Consider the following 18,470-nt stretch of genomic DNA (forward strand, 5'->3'; position numbering starts at 1 on the left):
AGAGGCATGATGGGACAACAGCTGGAGGTCCGCTAATTGCATATCCCTGCTCTAGAGTGTCTCCTATCGAAAACTCTTCCATTGCTTCCTACTCCATCCTGGTTTTTGGGTCGGGAGATGGCTCCCACCCTCCTTTGTAGTTTCCTGTGTTCCTGATGTCAGCGAGCATCGTTCTCCCGCTATATACAGCCATCGATAGTTATGTAGCTTCGTGCAGATTATTAATTTTGCAGTGTGTGCAGGAACTGAGCAATAACATACCAGCCTATGTGCAGCAGAACCGTAGTACTGAAAACAAGAGACGTGTGTCCCTAGAAGTCTGTAAAATGTAGCTGCTTCATCCTATTATATAGTTTTGGTAAATATAAAAAGGAAATTGTATAAATCAGATTGTATATAGGGTGTAACATATCCACCAGCCCCCGCACCTCCCAGATGTGGCAGGCGGCAGGGATCTTCTCCGTCACACACTGCAAAGAATGCAGCTGTGCGGGGCTCTGCCCAGCTGTTTCACTCATTCACCAAAAAAATTGTGAATTGAAAACTACAAGCTCCGGCAGCCTTTGCGGCTGTCAGCTTGTATTTCTCAATGAACTACCACAGTGCTGTTGAGCACTGAGGTAGTTCATTGATGCTTCCTCCGAGTGTGTAACTGCTTGGCCGTACAATGTACATTACATAGTTGATGGTAGATCTAAAAGAGATTGTACAATCAGATTGTATAATGTATGGTGAACTTTACAGACCTCAAGGGACACACTTCTCTTGTTCTCAGTACTACGTTTCTGCTGCACATAGACTGGTGTGTGATTGCTCAGCTCCTGCACACTCTGAAAAACGAACAATATGGATTCAGGTTACATTAGTCTGCACATCCGTCTTCGGTTCAGTTCACTTTTCATCTGTTTTGCATTCATTTTTCACATGTTCTTATATTTTACTGTTGAAGAAAATATTAAAAAGGTGACAAAAATATAAACAAAAAATATGTTCCTTGCCTAAAAATGAACATAAACTTGGATGTAAATGTATGTTACGTCCGTTTACAGCTGTCTGCCTATACCAGTGTTTCTCAACTCCAGTCCTCAAGGTGCCCAAACAGATCATGTTTTCAGGATTTCGCTCAGATGAAACGGCTGTGGTAATTACTAAGGCAGTGAAACTGATCAAATCACCTGTGCAAAATATGGAAAGCCTGAAAACATGACCTGTTGGGGCGCCTTGAGGACTGGAGTTGAGAAACACTGGCGGATTATATACACATACACATTGTGGTTTAGTGTGGATCTCTCTGAAAAAATAATGTATCAAGACTGAATGGTAGTGTGAAAGGGCCTTAGTTCACATCTATGCGGTTTTTGGTGCTTTTTGCAGATTCGCACTAAAGTTCGTTGAACATGGTTTCCTATGGGACACATTCACATCTATGATTTTTTTTTTTTAGCTGCTGCGTTTTTGGAAAGGGTCAGGGACTTTAACTGCAAAACCGTACTTTTTGCTTTTTTGGTTCAACAGACTTCAAAATGTAGAAGCTGCAGAAAAGCATGCAATGGGTTTTTGCCACAATTTCCTTTTCTTTAATCTACCCAACAAAAAAATTTGGTCAAATCGTTTGTGCAAAACGCACAGCAAAAAGCACTGCAGAAACATTCAAAATCAAACTGCATAGGTGTGAACTGAGCCCTAGGCTACATCAGTTTCTCAACTCCAGTCCTCAAGGCGGCCCCAACAGGTCATGTTTTTAGGCTTTCCATTATTTTGCACAGGTGATTTGATCAGTTTGACTGCCTTAGGCCCCTTTCATACTGGGGCGGGAGGTGCAGTGGCGGTATAGTGCCGCTAAAAATAGCGGCGCTATACCGTCGGAATTGCCGCGAGATTCGGCCGCTAGCGGTGCGGTATTAACCCCCGCTAACGGCCGATAAAGGGTTAGGGTTTTTTCTCTCCTGACAGCGCATCGCCTCAGTGTGAAAGCCCTCGGCCTTTCACATTGAGTATGCTGGGCAGGAGTTTTTCAGGCGGTATAGCAGCGCTATTTTTAGCACTGTAACGCCTGAAAAACTCCTCAGTGCGAAAGGGGCCTTAGTAATCACAGCCATTTCATCTGAGGGAAATCCTAAAAACATAACCTGTTGGGGCACCTTGAGGACTGGAGTTGAGAAACACTGGGCTACATGCATGGAGGTAGCTTGTCAGCGTCACATCTCAATGTTTTTAAAGGACCGAGCATCCAGCAGCCTATTAAAATCTATGATAGGCTGAAATAGACAGCAACTGGATGCTGTACCAAGCCATACTCTTGTTTCGGGCCATGTGCATTCAGGGGCGTATGACCCAATTGCAGAATTCTTGTGTTCAGGCACACATACGTCTCAAACCACAAGTGCCACTTGGTATGGCGTCTAGTTACCAAATTTTTCAGCCTGTGAAAGATTTTCACCAGTTGCAGGTAGGAGATAGATGTTGCATCTGTGCCTCCCAGGTGCCCAAAAATGCCAGGGTCTGACGCTGATAAGCCCAACTGCCCATATGAATGAGACCTTAGATGAAAGCTTTCTTCATTTATTTTCAGCAGTCATTTTTGTTTCACTACAAAATATTCAAAGACGTCCTCAAGTTGTTATTTTTTGATGGAAAGTATATGTACTGTATGTAACCTATAATCTAGTTTTCATTATGTTTGGCTTCAGGTCTGATACAGTTTCCTTAATCGCATGATTATTTGTTATCTGCTGCAAAAATTCTTATCTGGAAATCCTGCCAATAACAACACTTCCTGTTGCAAGCTGACACTGCAAAGATTTGGCCATAAAGCGGAGTTCCACCCACCTAAAGGATATTTGTAATAAATTTGCATTTCTTGTACATTTTTTTTTTTTTTTGGCTTGCTGAGCGCTTCTATCTTGACTGTGGGCAGGTAAAGCCCACTAGGATTATGTTCCGGGATATGTTGCTGCTGGCTACCCAGCATGCACCTCCCGATCATGCGCATTACACACAGGGCATAACACAGGGATTTTAGCTGGTTGTCATCACAAGGAAGGAAGTGTCATAACGAGATGCAATCCTGCGGCAATGCCCACTGACTGGGAACGACAACACATCTCCCAGGAGCACAGGCTCCACAGTAATTTACATACATTGCCGCAGCCCCGAAGGAGGCAGAATGCATCAGACATCCTAGCAACGAGCAGTAAGGAGAAGGAAAAAAAAAAAAACTTGACAAATGTTGTTCAACTTGCAGAAATGTACTGATTGAGATAAAATATGGGATAGAAAAGGTCCTGGACCGCCGCACTCCTTGAAACAATGTCTTTATTATTTAGCAAAAGAAGTTCAAAAAACAACCAAAAACAATGCAGTCAAAAATAAGTGGACAAAAGGACAAAGGTGGCTGACATGTTTCACATCTCTTGATGCTTCCTCGTATGGGTGGAACTCCGCTTTAAAATTATCAGCTTTCTCAGCCAGCTGTGTGCATACCTCCAGTTGACCATTGTGTTGCCTCAAAAATGACTACAGCCTGCATTGATAAGCTTTGGGCTTGTGTAGATAGCATCAGTTGGAAAAGCTTCTGAGTTTGTGGGAGGCTGTTTCCAAAAGGTAATAAAATATTTGTGGCACAAATGCAAATTATTCATGTTTGCCTTTAAATACAGGGCAAAGCAATAAATGCAAATCTGAGTATATCAGAAACTGAATTGCTATAATTCCCGTGCAGGCCATTCAACTACCAGAAGAATGTAAACAAAGCCCTACCAAGTATGTCCTCTAGTTGGACCTTACGCAATGCTGAGGACTGTGTCTCCAAACCATGTGACAACACTGACCACCAAGTTCCTGCCCTGTCCCAAGAGGTAGAAAAACCGAGTCACATGCTCCTCCATACACTGAACTACGTGGTATTTTTCTCTCAGTGGCTGAATAAAGAAATGGAAGAAAAAGGAAAGTTGTGTGGTGTTGGGAAAGACAAAGCTTAAGTTTTTAATATCACGCAGAATGACTTCTCAATCACACAATGCACAAATCTTTTTTTATTACATAGATAAAAAAATACGATTTTTAACATATCATTAAGACCCCCTTCACACTGAAAGCGTTTTACAGGTATTTTAGCGCTAAAAATAGCACCTGTAAACTGCCTCCCATGCCTCCCCAGCGTTTGCAGGACAGAAAAAAAAAAAAAAGTCCTGCAAGCAGCGTCTTTGGGGCTGTGCAAGAGCGGTGTATACACCGCTACTAAACTGCCCCCTGCCATTGAAGTCAATGGGGAAAACATAAGTCTTTTTTTTTTACTTTCATAATGGTAAATATAATAAATAGATGGGGGTGAATTTCCCTAACCAGGTTATTGAGGGCAACAAAAAACAAACAGATGTTCTAATCCCTCTCCCCTCTATCCAAAAACTGAAAAAATAAAAAGGAGTCTTTAGTTATACTTTAAGGTCAGCACATATGCAATAGGCAGGGGACTATTTTATAGAGAGAAACAAAAGTATTTACCTGTGAAGAGACTGCTGCTTGTGATCTCTAGATGGCTGGCGTTTACAGGATGGCCCCATTCACACGGTTGTACCATCCATACACCCATGTAATGGGGCGTCTTTAACCTCAGGGGATGTATAGGTGTTCTGTGTAGGCAGCCTGTTCAAATCAATGAAATGCAGGCAGCAGCATGGACCTCCATGGTCACCTCTGACTGCATCTGTGTGGGACCAATGCACAGATCAGAAAGCAGACAGATTGTTCTGATCCATACATCATCAGTCCCACATGGATGTACAGTCAGGGATGAACCTGGAGATCGGTGCAGCCACTCACCTGTCAACTTGACCAGACTGCCTGCAGAGAACACCTGTGCGCCTCATGCTAGCGTAGACAGCACTCTGCGCAGGTGCATGGCTCGGTAAACTTGTGCGTGGCCTATATGTATCCCCCTCCCCTTTTAGTTTCCAGTATGGTGCAGCTTGTATGATTGATAGATAGAGATTCATTTTCAAGAGATTCATTTTCAGTCTCTCTAAAGACCACCAACCAGAATAAAAACAGTCCCACACAATCACAGCAATAAAACAAAACTGCAGATAACCAACATCCAGTTTTCTTTCCTTCTTCCATAGGAAGTTGGGATAAACAAAGATTAGCAATGGTCGTTGACTCATGTGCTGGGAAATGGATTAATCTAATTCAAAAGAAGGCTGCCCTCACTTGTCAGAAACCATCTTTATAATTGAGAACATTGTCTCCTTATCCACCATAAGGTCAGTTATCTGGTCGTCAACTGCATCATGTAACAGATTTATCTTCTGGGCTTGGGAGGGATGCCGTTTCGTTGTGGTCTTGATCTGAAACTTCTTCTCTTGTGCTGCTCTCAAGCATGAGCTCCAGGGCCTCTTCACCTACAACACGATGAACTTTCTCCCCCTTGGCTGCTAAGATTTCTTCAATATTCCTTCAGTGCAACAATACCAAAAAACAACCCAAATCACAGAAAGCACTTTTTTTGTTTTTTACACAATGGTGTTGTAATCATGTACATTCTTTAACTTTTATCCTCAGTTTTTAATCATGGAAAAATTGCGTTCTATAGTGACCCCGTTGCAGAAAAATTTAGTAGAACCTGCAAAGATATAGTTACCTGATCAGGCAAACGCTCATAGAATCTTCCCTCTGCTGCAGAGCTACGCCACTCAAGGAATCTTTACACTTCCGGGTTTATCCAGTGCCCCTTTTCCTCTGTTTCCTTCAGTTCCCCCTACAGCACACGTTAGAAAAATAGGGTGTCAGCAGGGGGAACCACAGACGGTGGCAGGTTAAACAGGCGTCCGAAAACCCAGGAAGTGTGTCGGATGTAAAGATCATTCAGATGTAGCTCTGCAGCAGAGCGAATATTCCATAAACAGGCACTGGCCTGCATAGTATAAAGTATCTTCCTTTACTGGTGGAGAAAAAAAAAACACAACACATTCAGGACTCCCTTTTAAAGCCTTTTAAGTGTTGGGATATTTTCTTTGAAAAGTTAGAACATGCATCATGTATATAAGTTTGTGAGAGGCTCTTCAAAAAGCAAAGGCATGCAGTCATTAAATTCACGGGTCACCATATTCATACCTCTTTACAACATTTGCATTTGTTCTTAACACAATTTTCCTTTGAAGAACAGGTTAACATTAGGGCACCCTGCAAGTGCCACTGTTTGGGCCTGGGAAATGGTCTCAGGGCTGAGCACTGCATCCTGGGAGGAAGGAGATGTAGTCACTTTCCTGACATACCAGTGAGGAGATATTTTAACAAAAAATAGGCAAAGTTACAGATTCTCTACAAATTTGTCTTGCAATCACCAAGTTTAATATTCATAATCAAGTTTCAAAAGGGTAGTTGGAATGGTATGCTGGGATTTTTAGTCACTGTGTACCTGGCAGGGTGCCGATTGCCCATATTGGCTATAAAATGAGAGAGATTGTACATTTATTCCCCCCCCCCCCCGAAAAACATGTTATACTTATCTGCTCTGATGGGGGGGGGGGGGGGTTGTTACACACAGAAGGTTTTTTATATTAATGCATTGAATGCATCAAGATAAAAAACCTTCTGCCTTTACAACTCCTTTAAGTAGAAATATCAGCACTTTGGCCATTTACCTTTTCCCCTCCAGGTCGGAGAACCAGCCCAAGTTGTCAGCGATGATGTGGTGGTTCTTGCAGCCGGGGCATTTCACAATCACCACTCCATTGTGATATGCCAACTTTGAGATTTTCTTCATGGACCTTGTCGAGCAAACCTGAAAAGAGCAGAACAAAACACAAGGTCAAGTATTGGTAAGGCACCGTTTCTTGTAAATCATATCATTATCCCTGCCATGTAAATATTTAGACTGCTGCCAGTACATCATCTTCATCCGATCCGCTGGTTTTGGAATCAACAGTTTAACATTTCCAGCAAAGTGCAATGTGGTGGGCCTGCATCAGCACTGAGGGTGGAATCTGCCTCCACATATGACTGGGGAGAGGCACCTACATTATACCCAAACAGTCAGTCAATGAGGACAAACATATCACAAATATAATAATGGAAGTATCATAACGGACCACACATGGAAATAAAAAGTAGGGAATATTAGTATTAAAATTTGCACTCCAGCCAATTGGATGGAGTAGAAACAGGCATGTACTGGCCTTTGGGACTACAGGGAGTTTCCGTTTCGGTGACAGACTGTCAACGTAATGGCTGCGCGGCCCATTAATTTGAGCACCGCTGTACTGCCTATAAGAGAAATAAAGTAGAACAGCTAATGGCCAGTAAATGGGAGGGCTTGGGTGGCCATTGAGGTTGGATGGCCAGGGGGGCGGGTTTTCTGGCCGGCCGGTATAGGAGAGACCTGTCATCCACACTGCCCATCACCTCACTTCATAATGCCTAACCCAGGTAAACCTCAGCGCCGCTGCATTGCTGAAAGGCAGCTAATGGCTGTGCGGCAATGCCAGTTTCTGAAATTCCAGCCAATAAGGCAATGTTCCTGAATGTCGTTAGCCCTCCAGCTTCACTTGTTTTTGTGCATATTTTTAAAATGAAAGTGGGCTGGTCTGGATGAAGTCCAGGGCCAAATTTTTGTCCCAGTCCAGCCCCGAGTAGAAAACAACATAGTTGTACCACTGGTAATTAGGCCCCTTTTACATTAGACCTGTAGCCGCGGTGGCGGTATATCGCCGCTAAAAATAGCGGCGCTATACCGCCGGGAATCGGCCGCTAGCAGTGCGGTATTAACCCCCGGGATAATACCACCCGCAATGCGCCTCTATAGAGGCGCATTGCCGCAGTTTCCCATTGTTTTCAATGGGAAGGAGCGATGAAGGAGCGGTATACACGCCGCTCCTCTCACCGCTCCAAAGATGCTGCTGACAGGAGATTTTTTTGTCACCCGCCAGCGCATCGCCTCAGTGTGAAAGCCCTTGGGCTTTCACATTGAGGTAGCTGGGCAGGAGTTTTTCAGGCGGTATAGCAGCGCTTTTTTTAGCGCTGTACCGCCTGAAAAACTCCTCAATGTGAAAGGGGTCTAAAGGCAATGAGTATGAGAGTTAAAGCTGAACTTCAGACACAAAAACATATTTAACCACTTCAGCCCCAGAAGGATTTCCCCACCTTAATTGCTTTAACAATAGTGCGGTCATGCGATGCTGTACCCAAACAAAATGTAAGTCATTTCCCCCCCCCCCCCACAAAAAGAGCTTTTTTTTGGTGGTATTTGATCACCTCTGCGTTTTTTCTTTTTTGTGCAATAAATAAAAAAGAAGCAATTGTTTTTACTTTTTGCTATAATAAATATTCCCATAAAAACTTACAAAACAAACATTTCTTCATCAGTTTAGGCCAATATGTATACTTCTACATATATTTAAAAAAAAAAAAAAAAAAAAAATCGCAATAAGCATATATTGATTTGTTTGCGCAAAAGTTATAGCTATATACTAGATTTATTAGGTTTTAATTACTTATTTTTTACCAGTAATCTGGACACTTTTTTGGTAATCAGACATTTATACAGCGATCACTGCTATAAATAGCCACAGATTACTGTGTAAATGTCACTGGCAAGGAAGGGGTTAACACTAGGGGGCAATGAAGGGGTTAAATGTGATTCCTCGGTGTGTGTTCTAACTGAGGTGATGGGACCGACTAGAGGCGGAGCCAGATTGCTGTTCCTACTAACTGGCAATCTGTTTAGCCTCCCGTCAGAACCGAGATTTGTGTGTTTCACACACACACACACACACACACACACGTTCTGGCTCTTGTGCCCACAATCGTGAGTGGCCGGCGGTCATTGCGCCTACCAGCCACGTGCATCAGCTCCAGGGACACGCTTTGGAAAATAGCCTGTGCAGAGATACTATACTATACTACTATAGTTTGTCTGCAGAAAAAACAAGGGTGGAGACGAGACCAGTCACCCTGCACAAGGCAAGAGAGCAACAGCGACCAGTCTGCATTACAGGATGTTGTTGAGCAGAACATTTTTCACACTGGATTACATCACAGATCTTAAGAAATACACAAAGCAAACCAAGACTCAAATAATCATCCAGGAAGTGTCTCCTGTAAGTAGATATTTGCTTTTCCTGGAATACAGCTTTAGGGCCTGTCCACACCAAGCCCAGTGGGACTGCCTTCAGCAGTTAATCCAGCACAGTGGCACAACAGACTCAGAGGCAAGACAGAATGCCTTGTCTCCTACCGTGTTTCCCCCGAAAATAAGCCCAGGTCTTATATTAATTATGCCAACAAAAGACACAGTAGGGCTTATTTTCGGGGTAGGTCTTACCATGTAATGTGCTGTCTTCTCTCCCCCCTCTCCCTCCCTGCCTGTCAGGAATCCCCAGTGTGAACTGAGTTTAAATGCTTGTACAATCCTATAATCCACTCTATTACAGTAGTATATAATGTACAATGTGTGCGTTTCTGTAATATAATTGTGCCAAATACATTTGTTATAGTGCCGCTCTGCACTTCCGTTACCCGCCGCAGCTCTCTTCCCCGCAATTATATTACAGAAACACACACATTGTACATTATAAACTACTGTAATATAGTGGATTATAGGATTTTACAAGCATTTTTAACTAGGGCTTATTTTCGGGGTAGGGCTTATATTGCAGCCTTCCTGGAAAATAGCACTAGGTCTTATTTTCAGGGTAGGTCTTATTTTTGGGGAAACAGGGTATCTGTGCAGTTCACACCATTGGGATTTTTTTTTTTTTTTTTCAGAGCAGTTCACTGCCTTGCACTTTGGCCAAAAGAATCAAATGTTATGTCACTGTGTGACATTTCAATAAAGTTTGATAAAATAAAAAGTAAACACTGTAATGTTTCACGATCAACGCATCAGCACTGCTATCATCCCACCACACACCAGTGGAGGCGCTGAACCAGCCCTAAAATGTATTTTGCACATGTACATATTGGGGGTGGGATTTACTAAAACTGGAGCACATGGAATCTGGTGCAGCTGTGAATAGTAACCAATCAGCTTCTAATTTTAGCTTGTTTGATTAAAGCCCATCTCCAGCTTTCATTTCAGTTTAAAACGATAGTTTGGGCCAGCTTGGCCTGAACAAACCATTTATCAAACATGTGCGGCTGCTGGATAAACCAGTGTTTCTCAACTATAGTCCTCAAGGCGCCCCAACAGGCTTTACATTATGTTGCACAGGCGATTTGATCAATTTAACTGCCTTAGTAATTACCACAGCCGTTTCATCTAAGGGACATCCTGAAAACATGACCTGTTGGGGTGCCTTGAGGACTGGAGTTAAAACACTGGTATTAAACTGATGTAGCTATGGCTTCACACAGCACCGTGTTCCAGGTGTGAGATGAGACCTTCCTGTCTTACACCCGAAACAAAATAGCAATGGTCCGAGTTGTGCTCAGCCATTTAGGAGCAGCTTTGCATTCCATCAATGAATACAAAGCTTCTTCCGATTTGCTAAATCAGAGATTGTGACATTAGCCTCTCTGACTCATTAATAGAATACAAAGCTTCCTATGAGTGGCTGAGCACTGCTCAGACCGGCACAACACAAAAGGTCTCCTTGGACACTCGGAACACAGTGCTGTTGTATGTAGTCTTAGCTACATACAGTTAATGGAGCACAGCCAGCGGGCCACATGTGTTAGTGGGATCATAAAATAGTTCATTTGGGCCAGCTGCGTCTGAACTATTTAAACTGAAGCTAAAGCTAGAGATCAGCTTTAGGCTCCATTCACACCCGAGCGCAATGACTTACTGGCATTTTAATTTAAGCTTTTTTTAAAGAGTTTTAAAAACGTATTACAAGCTTTTGACAGCTTCAGGTGTTTTTTTTGTTTAGCCAATAGAAATCACTAGGGGGAGAAGAGGGAGAGGAAATTAGGGGTGGAGAGCTGCTATTTAAAGCGGAGTTCCACCCAAAAGAAGTTCTGCTTTAAGCACTCCTCTGCCCCATACATGCCACATTTTGGCATGCAATTTTTTTTTTTTTGGGGGGGGGGGGGTGGTTGGGTGCTTTGTTTCGAGTGGGACTTTCTGCTTCTGACTACGGGCTACTTAGGAGACTCCTCCTCTCCCCCAGGTGGCCCCTCCCTCTCAGAAATCTTCTTGGACACATCACAGGTCCCAGAAGATTGCCGGTCCACTCAGAAAATGCAGCGCAAGTGCATGCCCGGCCGTGAAGCCGCAAGCCGTCACGGTTGGGTGCCCAGTTTCAATGGAGGCACCGCGGAGGGGAGCAAGGCTCCGTGCAGCTGCATCACTGGATGATGTGGGACAGGTGAGTGTCCGATTATTAAAAATCAGCAGCTACACGTTTTATAGCTGCTGACTTTTAATAAACAAAAAAGAAGAAAAGTCAGGCGTTTCTACTGAAATCTATGGGGCCAAAAAGTTCATGTACTTTTTTGATCGACAGGAGTTTTGCTTCAGGCGACAGAACACTCAGCTGTGAACAGGAGCCATTGAAATGAATGGGATTTGGCTTGTTCAGAGTTTTACAGCTACAAGCAGAATATCGCTCAGGTGTGAACAGGGATTTAAGCTTCAACCATAAAAATAAGAAGCGGTTTGGTTATTATGCACAACTGCACCAGATTCCTCGTGCACAAGTTTTAGTAAATCTCCCCCTAATAATTTATTGATATTTATACAAAGGATCTTGCCGAGTAAAGAACGCAAGTTATGTTCCATAAGACCTTGCGTATAAACATGTACGCGTGTGTAGACACATGTACATTTCTTTTGTCGATGTCCCTCCCCAACAAGTGAGGTCCCTGGATGTGTTATACAAACTGTATGTAGCTGAGGCTACATACAGCATACCACATTGTGTTCCGGGTTCAAGCCGAGACCTTCCAGTCTCATACCAGGAACACAATAGTCTATCTAATCAGCGCTCTGCCATTCAGAAAAAACAATGTATTCTAGTAACGAATACTCTTCCTCTGATTGGCAGAAGTTGTGACATCCGCCCGCCTCTCTGACTCAGCCAATACATCACTTTCTCTGAACGGCTGAGCACCAAATAGACACTACTGTGTTCCAGGTATGAGACAGGAAGTCTGGGCTTGAACCCGGAACACACTGCGGTAAGCTATATGTAGCCTTGTAACCATGTTAGTAAGAGACAGGGTTTGTTTTGGCCAGCTAAAGTGTAACAAAAAGGTGGAGCTCAAAGTGGATGCAATTTATTCATGAAATATGAACTAGGCACATATATCTGTAGTGTTTTCTTATCTCTCTCCAAAGCACAGAGTCCCCTGTGTTTTTCCTCCTCCGCTCTGTTATCAGCCTGATAACTTCTGACACAGGAGATGAAAGCAGCCTGAAATTTGTGTCGTGGGAGGTTGCTATAAATAGATTAGCAGACAGCTTGCTTTCTCACAGCAGAACTCTGCACCTTCCTTCCTTTGCCAATGTGGACTGGGGGTGTGTGCGCACGCATTTCCTCCAATCAGCTGTCTTAGGGAGATTTGTTTCATCTGTGGCTGTTCACTTCACTGGGTATATGCAAGGGTTTACATCCACTTTAAGCTTATACTGTACTTATACACACACACACACACACACACACACACACACACACGTATAAGTTACTGCACTTAAAGAGGAACTTCCCCCAAAAGGGGGAAGTTCCGCTTGTCTGCATCCCCCCCCCCCCTTTCCACATTCAGCACTTTTTTTTGGGGGGGGGGGGGGGCAGATACCTGATTTTGACAGGTCTTCCCAGAAGGATTTCTAAACCATTCATAAAGCACAGCACGGCTCACGTTTGTGCAATAGGAAGCCGGAAGGCTTTACTACCCACCCATAGTAATATGACATCCGCAGGAGGGGTCTCCCACCCTGGGCAGGCGTCATATGAAGTCCTGGGCTTCCCGACCTCCAAGGGGGCGCGCGCCACCATCGCTTGGGACCCGGTGCGCGTGCCCGGCAGCCGCGATGTCAGCCGAGCACCCGCGATCACAGCAGGACCGTGGAACACACAGATCCACGTCCTGTCAGAGGTGAGGAGACCGATCTGTGTTACTCTGTACTGGGAACACACATCGGTCTCCCCCCCTTGTGAGTCCCCGCACCCTACAGTTAGAAGCACTCCTTAGGAAACATATTAACCCCTTGATCACCCTTAGTGTTAACCCCTTCCCTGCCAGTCACATTATACAGTAATCAATGCATCTTTATAGCACTGTATAAATGCGAATGGTCCCAAAAATGTGTCAAAAGTGTCCGCCGCAATATCGTAGTCACAAAAAAAAAAGAAAAAAAAAAAAACGAACAGATCGCCGTCATTATTAGTAAAAAATGGCTAAAAATTCCATAATTCTGTCCCCTATTTTGTAGATATAACTTTTGGGCAAACCAATCAATATACGCTTATTGCAATTTTTTTTTTTTACCATAATAGTGATATTTATTGGAGCAAAAAGTACAGTGCTGAAAACTAAAAAATTGGTCTGGGAAGAAAGGGGGTGAAAAATGCCATGTATTGAAGTGGTTAAAGAAGAATTCAAGGCCAATCTTTTTTTCTTCAATTTTGGATAGAGTAATGCCCCGTACACACCATCACTTTATGTGATGAAAAAAAAAACGACATTTTCTGTGAAGTAAAAAATGACGTTTTTGAAACTTCAATTTTCAAAGACGAAGTTGCCTACACACCATCGTTTTTCTCACAATGTTCAAGCAAAGCGAGGTTACGTTCTCACCACTTTTTCCATTGAAGTTCGCTTCTGGGCATGCGCGGGTGTAAAAACGTCTTTTTAAACGACGTTTTTTGCTACACACGGTCAATTTCTGTGAAGTAAAAAACAACGTTTTAAAAAACGACACATAAAATTGAAGCATGCTTCAATTTTTTTTGGTCGTTTTTTACAAGACATAAAACAACGTTTTCCCCCACACACGGTCAATTAAAGTGACGTTTTTAAAAACGTCATTTTTTTTCATCACATAAAGTGATGGTGTGTATGGGGCATAAGGAAGGGTAATAACCTGTCAGATTTTTTTTTTTCCCCCACCATCTATGTCCTGTTGTGGAGAGTTACTTTCACCAACTGTCCCATAGTCAAACAGGATGCGAGAGAAAATCCATGCAAATTACCGGGAATTCCTAGGGGACCCCCAGGTCACCAGAACTAGTGTACCTATTGGAAGATTTCCCCCTCTATTGCTTTTCTAGGGACAACCCAAAGTTGGTGATTTTCTTTTATTTTCACTTTCAATGATAATGGTAAAGAGGACGAATAGAGAGGGTGAATCTCCTTAATGGGGCACAGACCGCAATAAAAACCTGACAGGGGTTCTAATCCCTCTCCAAAACTGGAAGATGCCAGCACCTGGACCCAAAGCCAATTTAAAATTCGGCTCGGGTGAGGACATGGCTAGATCCCTGGACAGGCAAGTGTCCTTAAAGCGGAGCTCCACCCTAAAGTGGAACTCCCGCTGATCGGAACCCTCCCTCCGGTGTCACATTTGACACCTTTCAGGGGGAGGGGGGTGCAGATACCTGTCTAAAGACAGATATTTGCACCCACTTCCGGCCACAGTCTGCGGGAAGGACGTCACCTCCTGTCCCCGTCCCCCCGTTGGAACACTCGGGGGGAGCACAGCGGGAGCCAGTCAGCAGGCGCAGCGCAACTGGCGCATGCGCCGTAGGGAACCCGGGCAGTGAAGCCGGAGAGCTTCACTACCTGGTTCCTTCACTGAGGATGGCGTGGGGGGGGGGGGGGGGCAGCAGAGTGACGAGCGAACATCACGACTTACTGTGCAGAGCAGACATTGACACAGTCCCGCTCTCCTCTATGGGGAGATCAGGTGAAAACTGACTGCCTGTCTCCATTCGATCCGATAGACGGATGGAAAAATAGGACCACAACGGTCTGGATTCTGCAAATGGTATTGGATGTCAGCAGAAAGGTCACCACTGACATCCTCCGCTTCATAGGGGGTGATTGGAGGAACTGATAGGCAGACCTGATCGGACAGCCTGTGTGAAGGACCCTCAAATGTAAAAATCTTTCTTTGGCTCTGAACACATCACTGCATTGGGGGGTTTTACACAGCTGTGTGCAGAGCGGTGTGGCGGGGGTGCTATGTTTTTTTTTTTGTTAACCCTTACACAGAATGAAAGGACAAGAAGACAAGCATCCTATCCCGAGCACCACAGCGAGTACAGAACTGGTCCACTGATGTGACTTGGGAGTCCAGCACACCCCCTCCTTGTCCCTGCTGGGGGGGGGGGTGATCTTCACCTTCTCTATTGGCCCTGGTGAACAGTGTCATCTGGACAGGAAGTAGTGAGAAATTTCAAATGCTACAGTTGTCACCATAACAGGAAGCAAGAAGATTTTTTCCAACAGGGGACACTCGTTTTGGTAACAACTGCAAGAGATGTCCTCTCAGTTCCTGTTGTGTCTCCAGAAGTTGAGAGAAATGTCACCATTGGAGATTGAGCAGACATTGCATCGTGTGAGTCCTTCTATGACCTACTAAAGGCGCCTCAGAAGTATAACGGGGCACAAAATGTCATGGCAACATGAGAAGTAAGGTAAAGCTAATGACGAGCCGTCTCCTCACCCGACAGGTGTAGATGAGCTGGTAGTGGCTAGCAGGGGCTCCGACCAGATTTGAGTCACTGTACCGCTGGACAGAGGTGTGGAGTGAGGCGTTCCCAGGCACATACAGGGCTGTCCGGGTGTGGGTGACCCTCGAGCTGGGCATGTAAACCGTCCTGAACCCGCGCAGACCCCTCCAGCGGGAAAGGAGTCGCCAGCAGCTTGCAGCCAGCATGGTTCAGGAGTCTAGCGGTGTTTCGTCAGATGTGCCGACCCGTCAGAAATGGCGACCTGCTGGGAGAAATCATCAATGGCGCATGACATATATGACGAGCAGGGGCAGGTGACCGGATGTTAACGTGCGGGAGATAGCTGCGGCCATCTTGCTTATGGGCACGGGAGCCTTCCAATCGTTGTCTTGTTTCAAGGCAATTGATTATGGAACAAACAAGAGTTGCCAGATAACTCATTGTTATATACGTTCCAGAGTTTACTTTAGTTCTAGTCCCGAAAACTGCAAGTGGGTGGAATTAAAGTATGAGTTCACAAAGCGCCATCGTCCTGTGGGGAAGTTCTCCATGTCATGTGTTATAAATGAAGCATGCGTTTACATTGGCTGTCATTGCCCTGTCTAGGCTCTATGCTTGGCATATGGAGTGTTTATGTCTGCGGATGTTTCTTATTAGGACCCTTTACTTTGGGTCTTGTTTCCCATATGTGTACATGGCCGATGTCCCATCAGAAAGCCGCTACCCATGAGACAGTGCAACCGAAGTAACGTTCCGTCATGGCTATCTTGGTACACCCCACACTAAGCCTGCAGTCAGGAGGCAAACCGACATCTTAACACCCACTGGCGTCTTGCATTTGACACTTATTTTGACCAGTAAACTGAGCTTATATAGTGAAATACAGTATTTTCAGTAAAATTGAGAAATGTGCTTCTCATCTTCCAAATCAATTACCGGGAGTAAGGATATAAAATAGTTACTCGCAGCAGGTACCAAACTCCCACCCTACTTTACTTTATATACCCTACAGCAGCCTTTTTCAACCAGCTTGCCTTGAGGTTTCTTCAAGGGTGCCTTGGCAAAATGGCTAAAAAAAAAAAAAAAAAAATTGTACACAAGCCAGCAGGTGGATGAAGCCTGCATTTAGATACACAAAGCCAGGGTTTTCATTATGCACCATTGCGACTTTCTAGACACTGGCATCCTAACAACCAATGACGTCATCAGTTGATAAGGAGGCTGTCTGTTGCCTCCACAGTATTGTTTGACCATCCTGTGCCCCCCTCTCCCTCAGCACTGGGGAGAAGGGGGCACAGACTGATGGAGAGAAATTTAGGGAGAAGAGAAACATTGGAATACCAGTCAGTATGTGCACAGTGTATTTGCTTTGGAAGAATAAATCACCACTAACGTTGGGTGTCCTATGGGTGGATGTTGCTGCATTTAGTAAAGCTTTTAGAATCGTTTTTATATTTTAGAATGGGACACCTCGAGACTGTCCATTATTTTAAAAAGGAGCCTTGAGATTGTCTATGCAGTAAAACATTTTTTTAAAAATACATTTTGACTTGATATACAAGCGATGTCTTGATATAAGAGTAGCATCCTGTCACAACCGAGTATAAAAGAGAAGCAAAATCTAGCAGGAGCTAGAGTATAAAAAAAGAAAGGTTCCTCTAAGTGTAGCAATATGGTTACATTTAACCTCCTGGGACCCGCGCTATAGTCAAATGACAGCTACAGCGCGGATCCCAAAATCCAACAGGACGTCAATAAACGTCCGCCCCTTTGGGCGTTCCCCACGCGCGCTCCAGAGCGCGCAGCGGGGAAACTCTGTCTTGGACACAGCCAATTACAGATCGCCGCGAACGGCCAATCAGAGTGGCCGTTTGCGATGCGATCTGTGCGGCCAATGAGAGATGATCTCATATGTAAACATATGAGATCATCTCTCCTTGCCGTTTTACACAGAGACAGCGGTGCTGTCTCTGGAGAGGAGACCGATCTGTGTCCCTTGTACATAGGGACATAGATCGGTCACCCCCCCTCCACCTACAGTTAGAACACAATGCAGGGATACATTTAACCCCTTCCTCACCCCCTAGTGTTAACCCCTTCAATGCCAGTCACATTTATACTGTAATTAGTGCATATTTATAGCACTGATCGCAGTATAAATGTGAATGGCGCCAAAAATGTGTCAAAAGTGTCCGATGTGTCCGCCATAACATCGCAGTCCCAATAAAAATCGCAGATCGCCGCCATTTCTAGTAAAAAAAAAAATAATAATAATAATTCTGTCCCCTATTTTGTAGGCGCTATAACTTTTGCGCAAACCAGTCGCTTATTGCGATTTTTTTTTTTTTTTACCAAAAATATGTAGAAGAATACGCATCGGCCTAAACTGAGAAAAAAAAATGTGTTTTTTTTTTTTTTAAATTGGGATATGTATTATAGCAACAAGTAAAAAATATTGTATTTTTTTCAAAATTGTCGCACTTTTTTGTTTATAGCGCAAAAAAGAAAAAACGCACAGGCGATCAAATACCACCAAAAGAAAGCTCTATTTGTGGGGAAAAAAGGACATCAATTTTGTTTGGGAGCCACGTCGCACGACAGCGCAATTGTTAGTTAAAGCGACGCAGTGCCGGAAGCTGAAATTTCACCTGGACAGGAGGGGGGTATATGTGCCCAGTAAGCAAGTGGTTAATGAAGGTACAACATTTAGAAACTTACATGGTTGATGATTAAAACGGGCACATTTAAGTATGCAGGGATGCGGGGGAAAGCGGTCCACATAGACCATCCTCCTCTCCACCATTGATGTCTTCCCTTTCCATGAGCAGTTCAAGCCTCGCTTTCAGATCACTCTAC

General features: G+C 44.2%; 1 protein-coding gene across 3 annotated transcripts; it reads right to left on the minus strand.

Annotated features, from left to right (window-relative positions):
• Positions 1-645: 645 nt before the first annotated feature.
• On the minus strand, positions 646-15,906 carry DNLZ (DNL-type zinc finger). 3 transcript variants are annotated; one of them, XM_040324137.1, is made up of 3 exons: positions 15,608-15,902; positions 6,642-6,781; positions 646-940 (listed from the first exon to the last, which is right to left on the minus strand). In XM_040324137.1, the coding sequence occupies exons 1-3, from the start codon at positions 15,818-15,820 to the stop codon at positions 931-933; spliced, it is 363 nt and encodes a 120-aa protein (XP_040180071.1). In that variant the 5' UTR covers positions 15,821-15,902; the 3' UTR covers positions 646-930. The 3 variants fall into 3 exon arrangements, with proteins under 3 accessions (XP_040180071.1, XP_040180069.1, XP_040180070.1); XM_040324135.1 differs by lacking the exon at positions 646-940 and adding an exon at positions 4,285-5,452 and having other exon boundaries at positions 15,608-15,895; XM_040324136.1 differs by lacking the exon at positions 646-940 and adding an exon at positions 5,462-6,235 and having other exon boundaries at positions 15,608-15,906.
• Between the last annotated feature and the right edge of the window lie 2,564 nt (positions 15,907-18,470).

Source organism: Rana temporaria, chromosome 9, assembly GCF_905171775.1.
Source record: "Rana temporaria chromosome 9, aRanTem1.1, whole genome shotgun sequence".
Taxonomy (NCBI): Eukaryota; Metazoa; Chordata; class Amphibia; order Anura; family Ranidae; genus Rana; species Rana temporaria.

Excerpts from the sequence above, each read along its gene's own strand:
- DNLZ (XM_040324135.1), bottom strand. The coding sequence starts at position 15,820 with ATGCTGGCTGCAAGCTGCTGGCGACTCCTTTCCCGCTGGAGGGGTCTG. Across the intron at positions 6,782-15,607 it reads AGCTCATCTACACCTGTCGG|GTTTGCTCGACAAGGTCCAT; the intron begins GTGAGGAGACGG and ends TGCTCTTTTCAG. Across the intron at positions 5,453-6,641 it reads TCCGACCTGGAGGGGAAAAG|GAATATTGAAGAAATCTTAG; the intron begins GTAAATGGCCAA and ends GTTGCACTGAAG.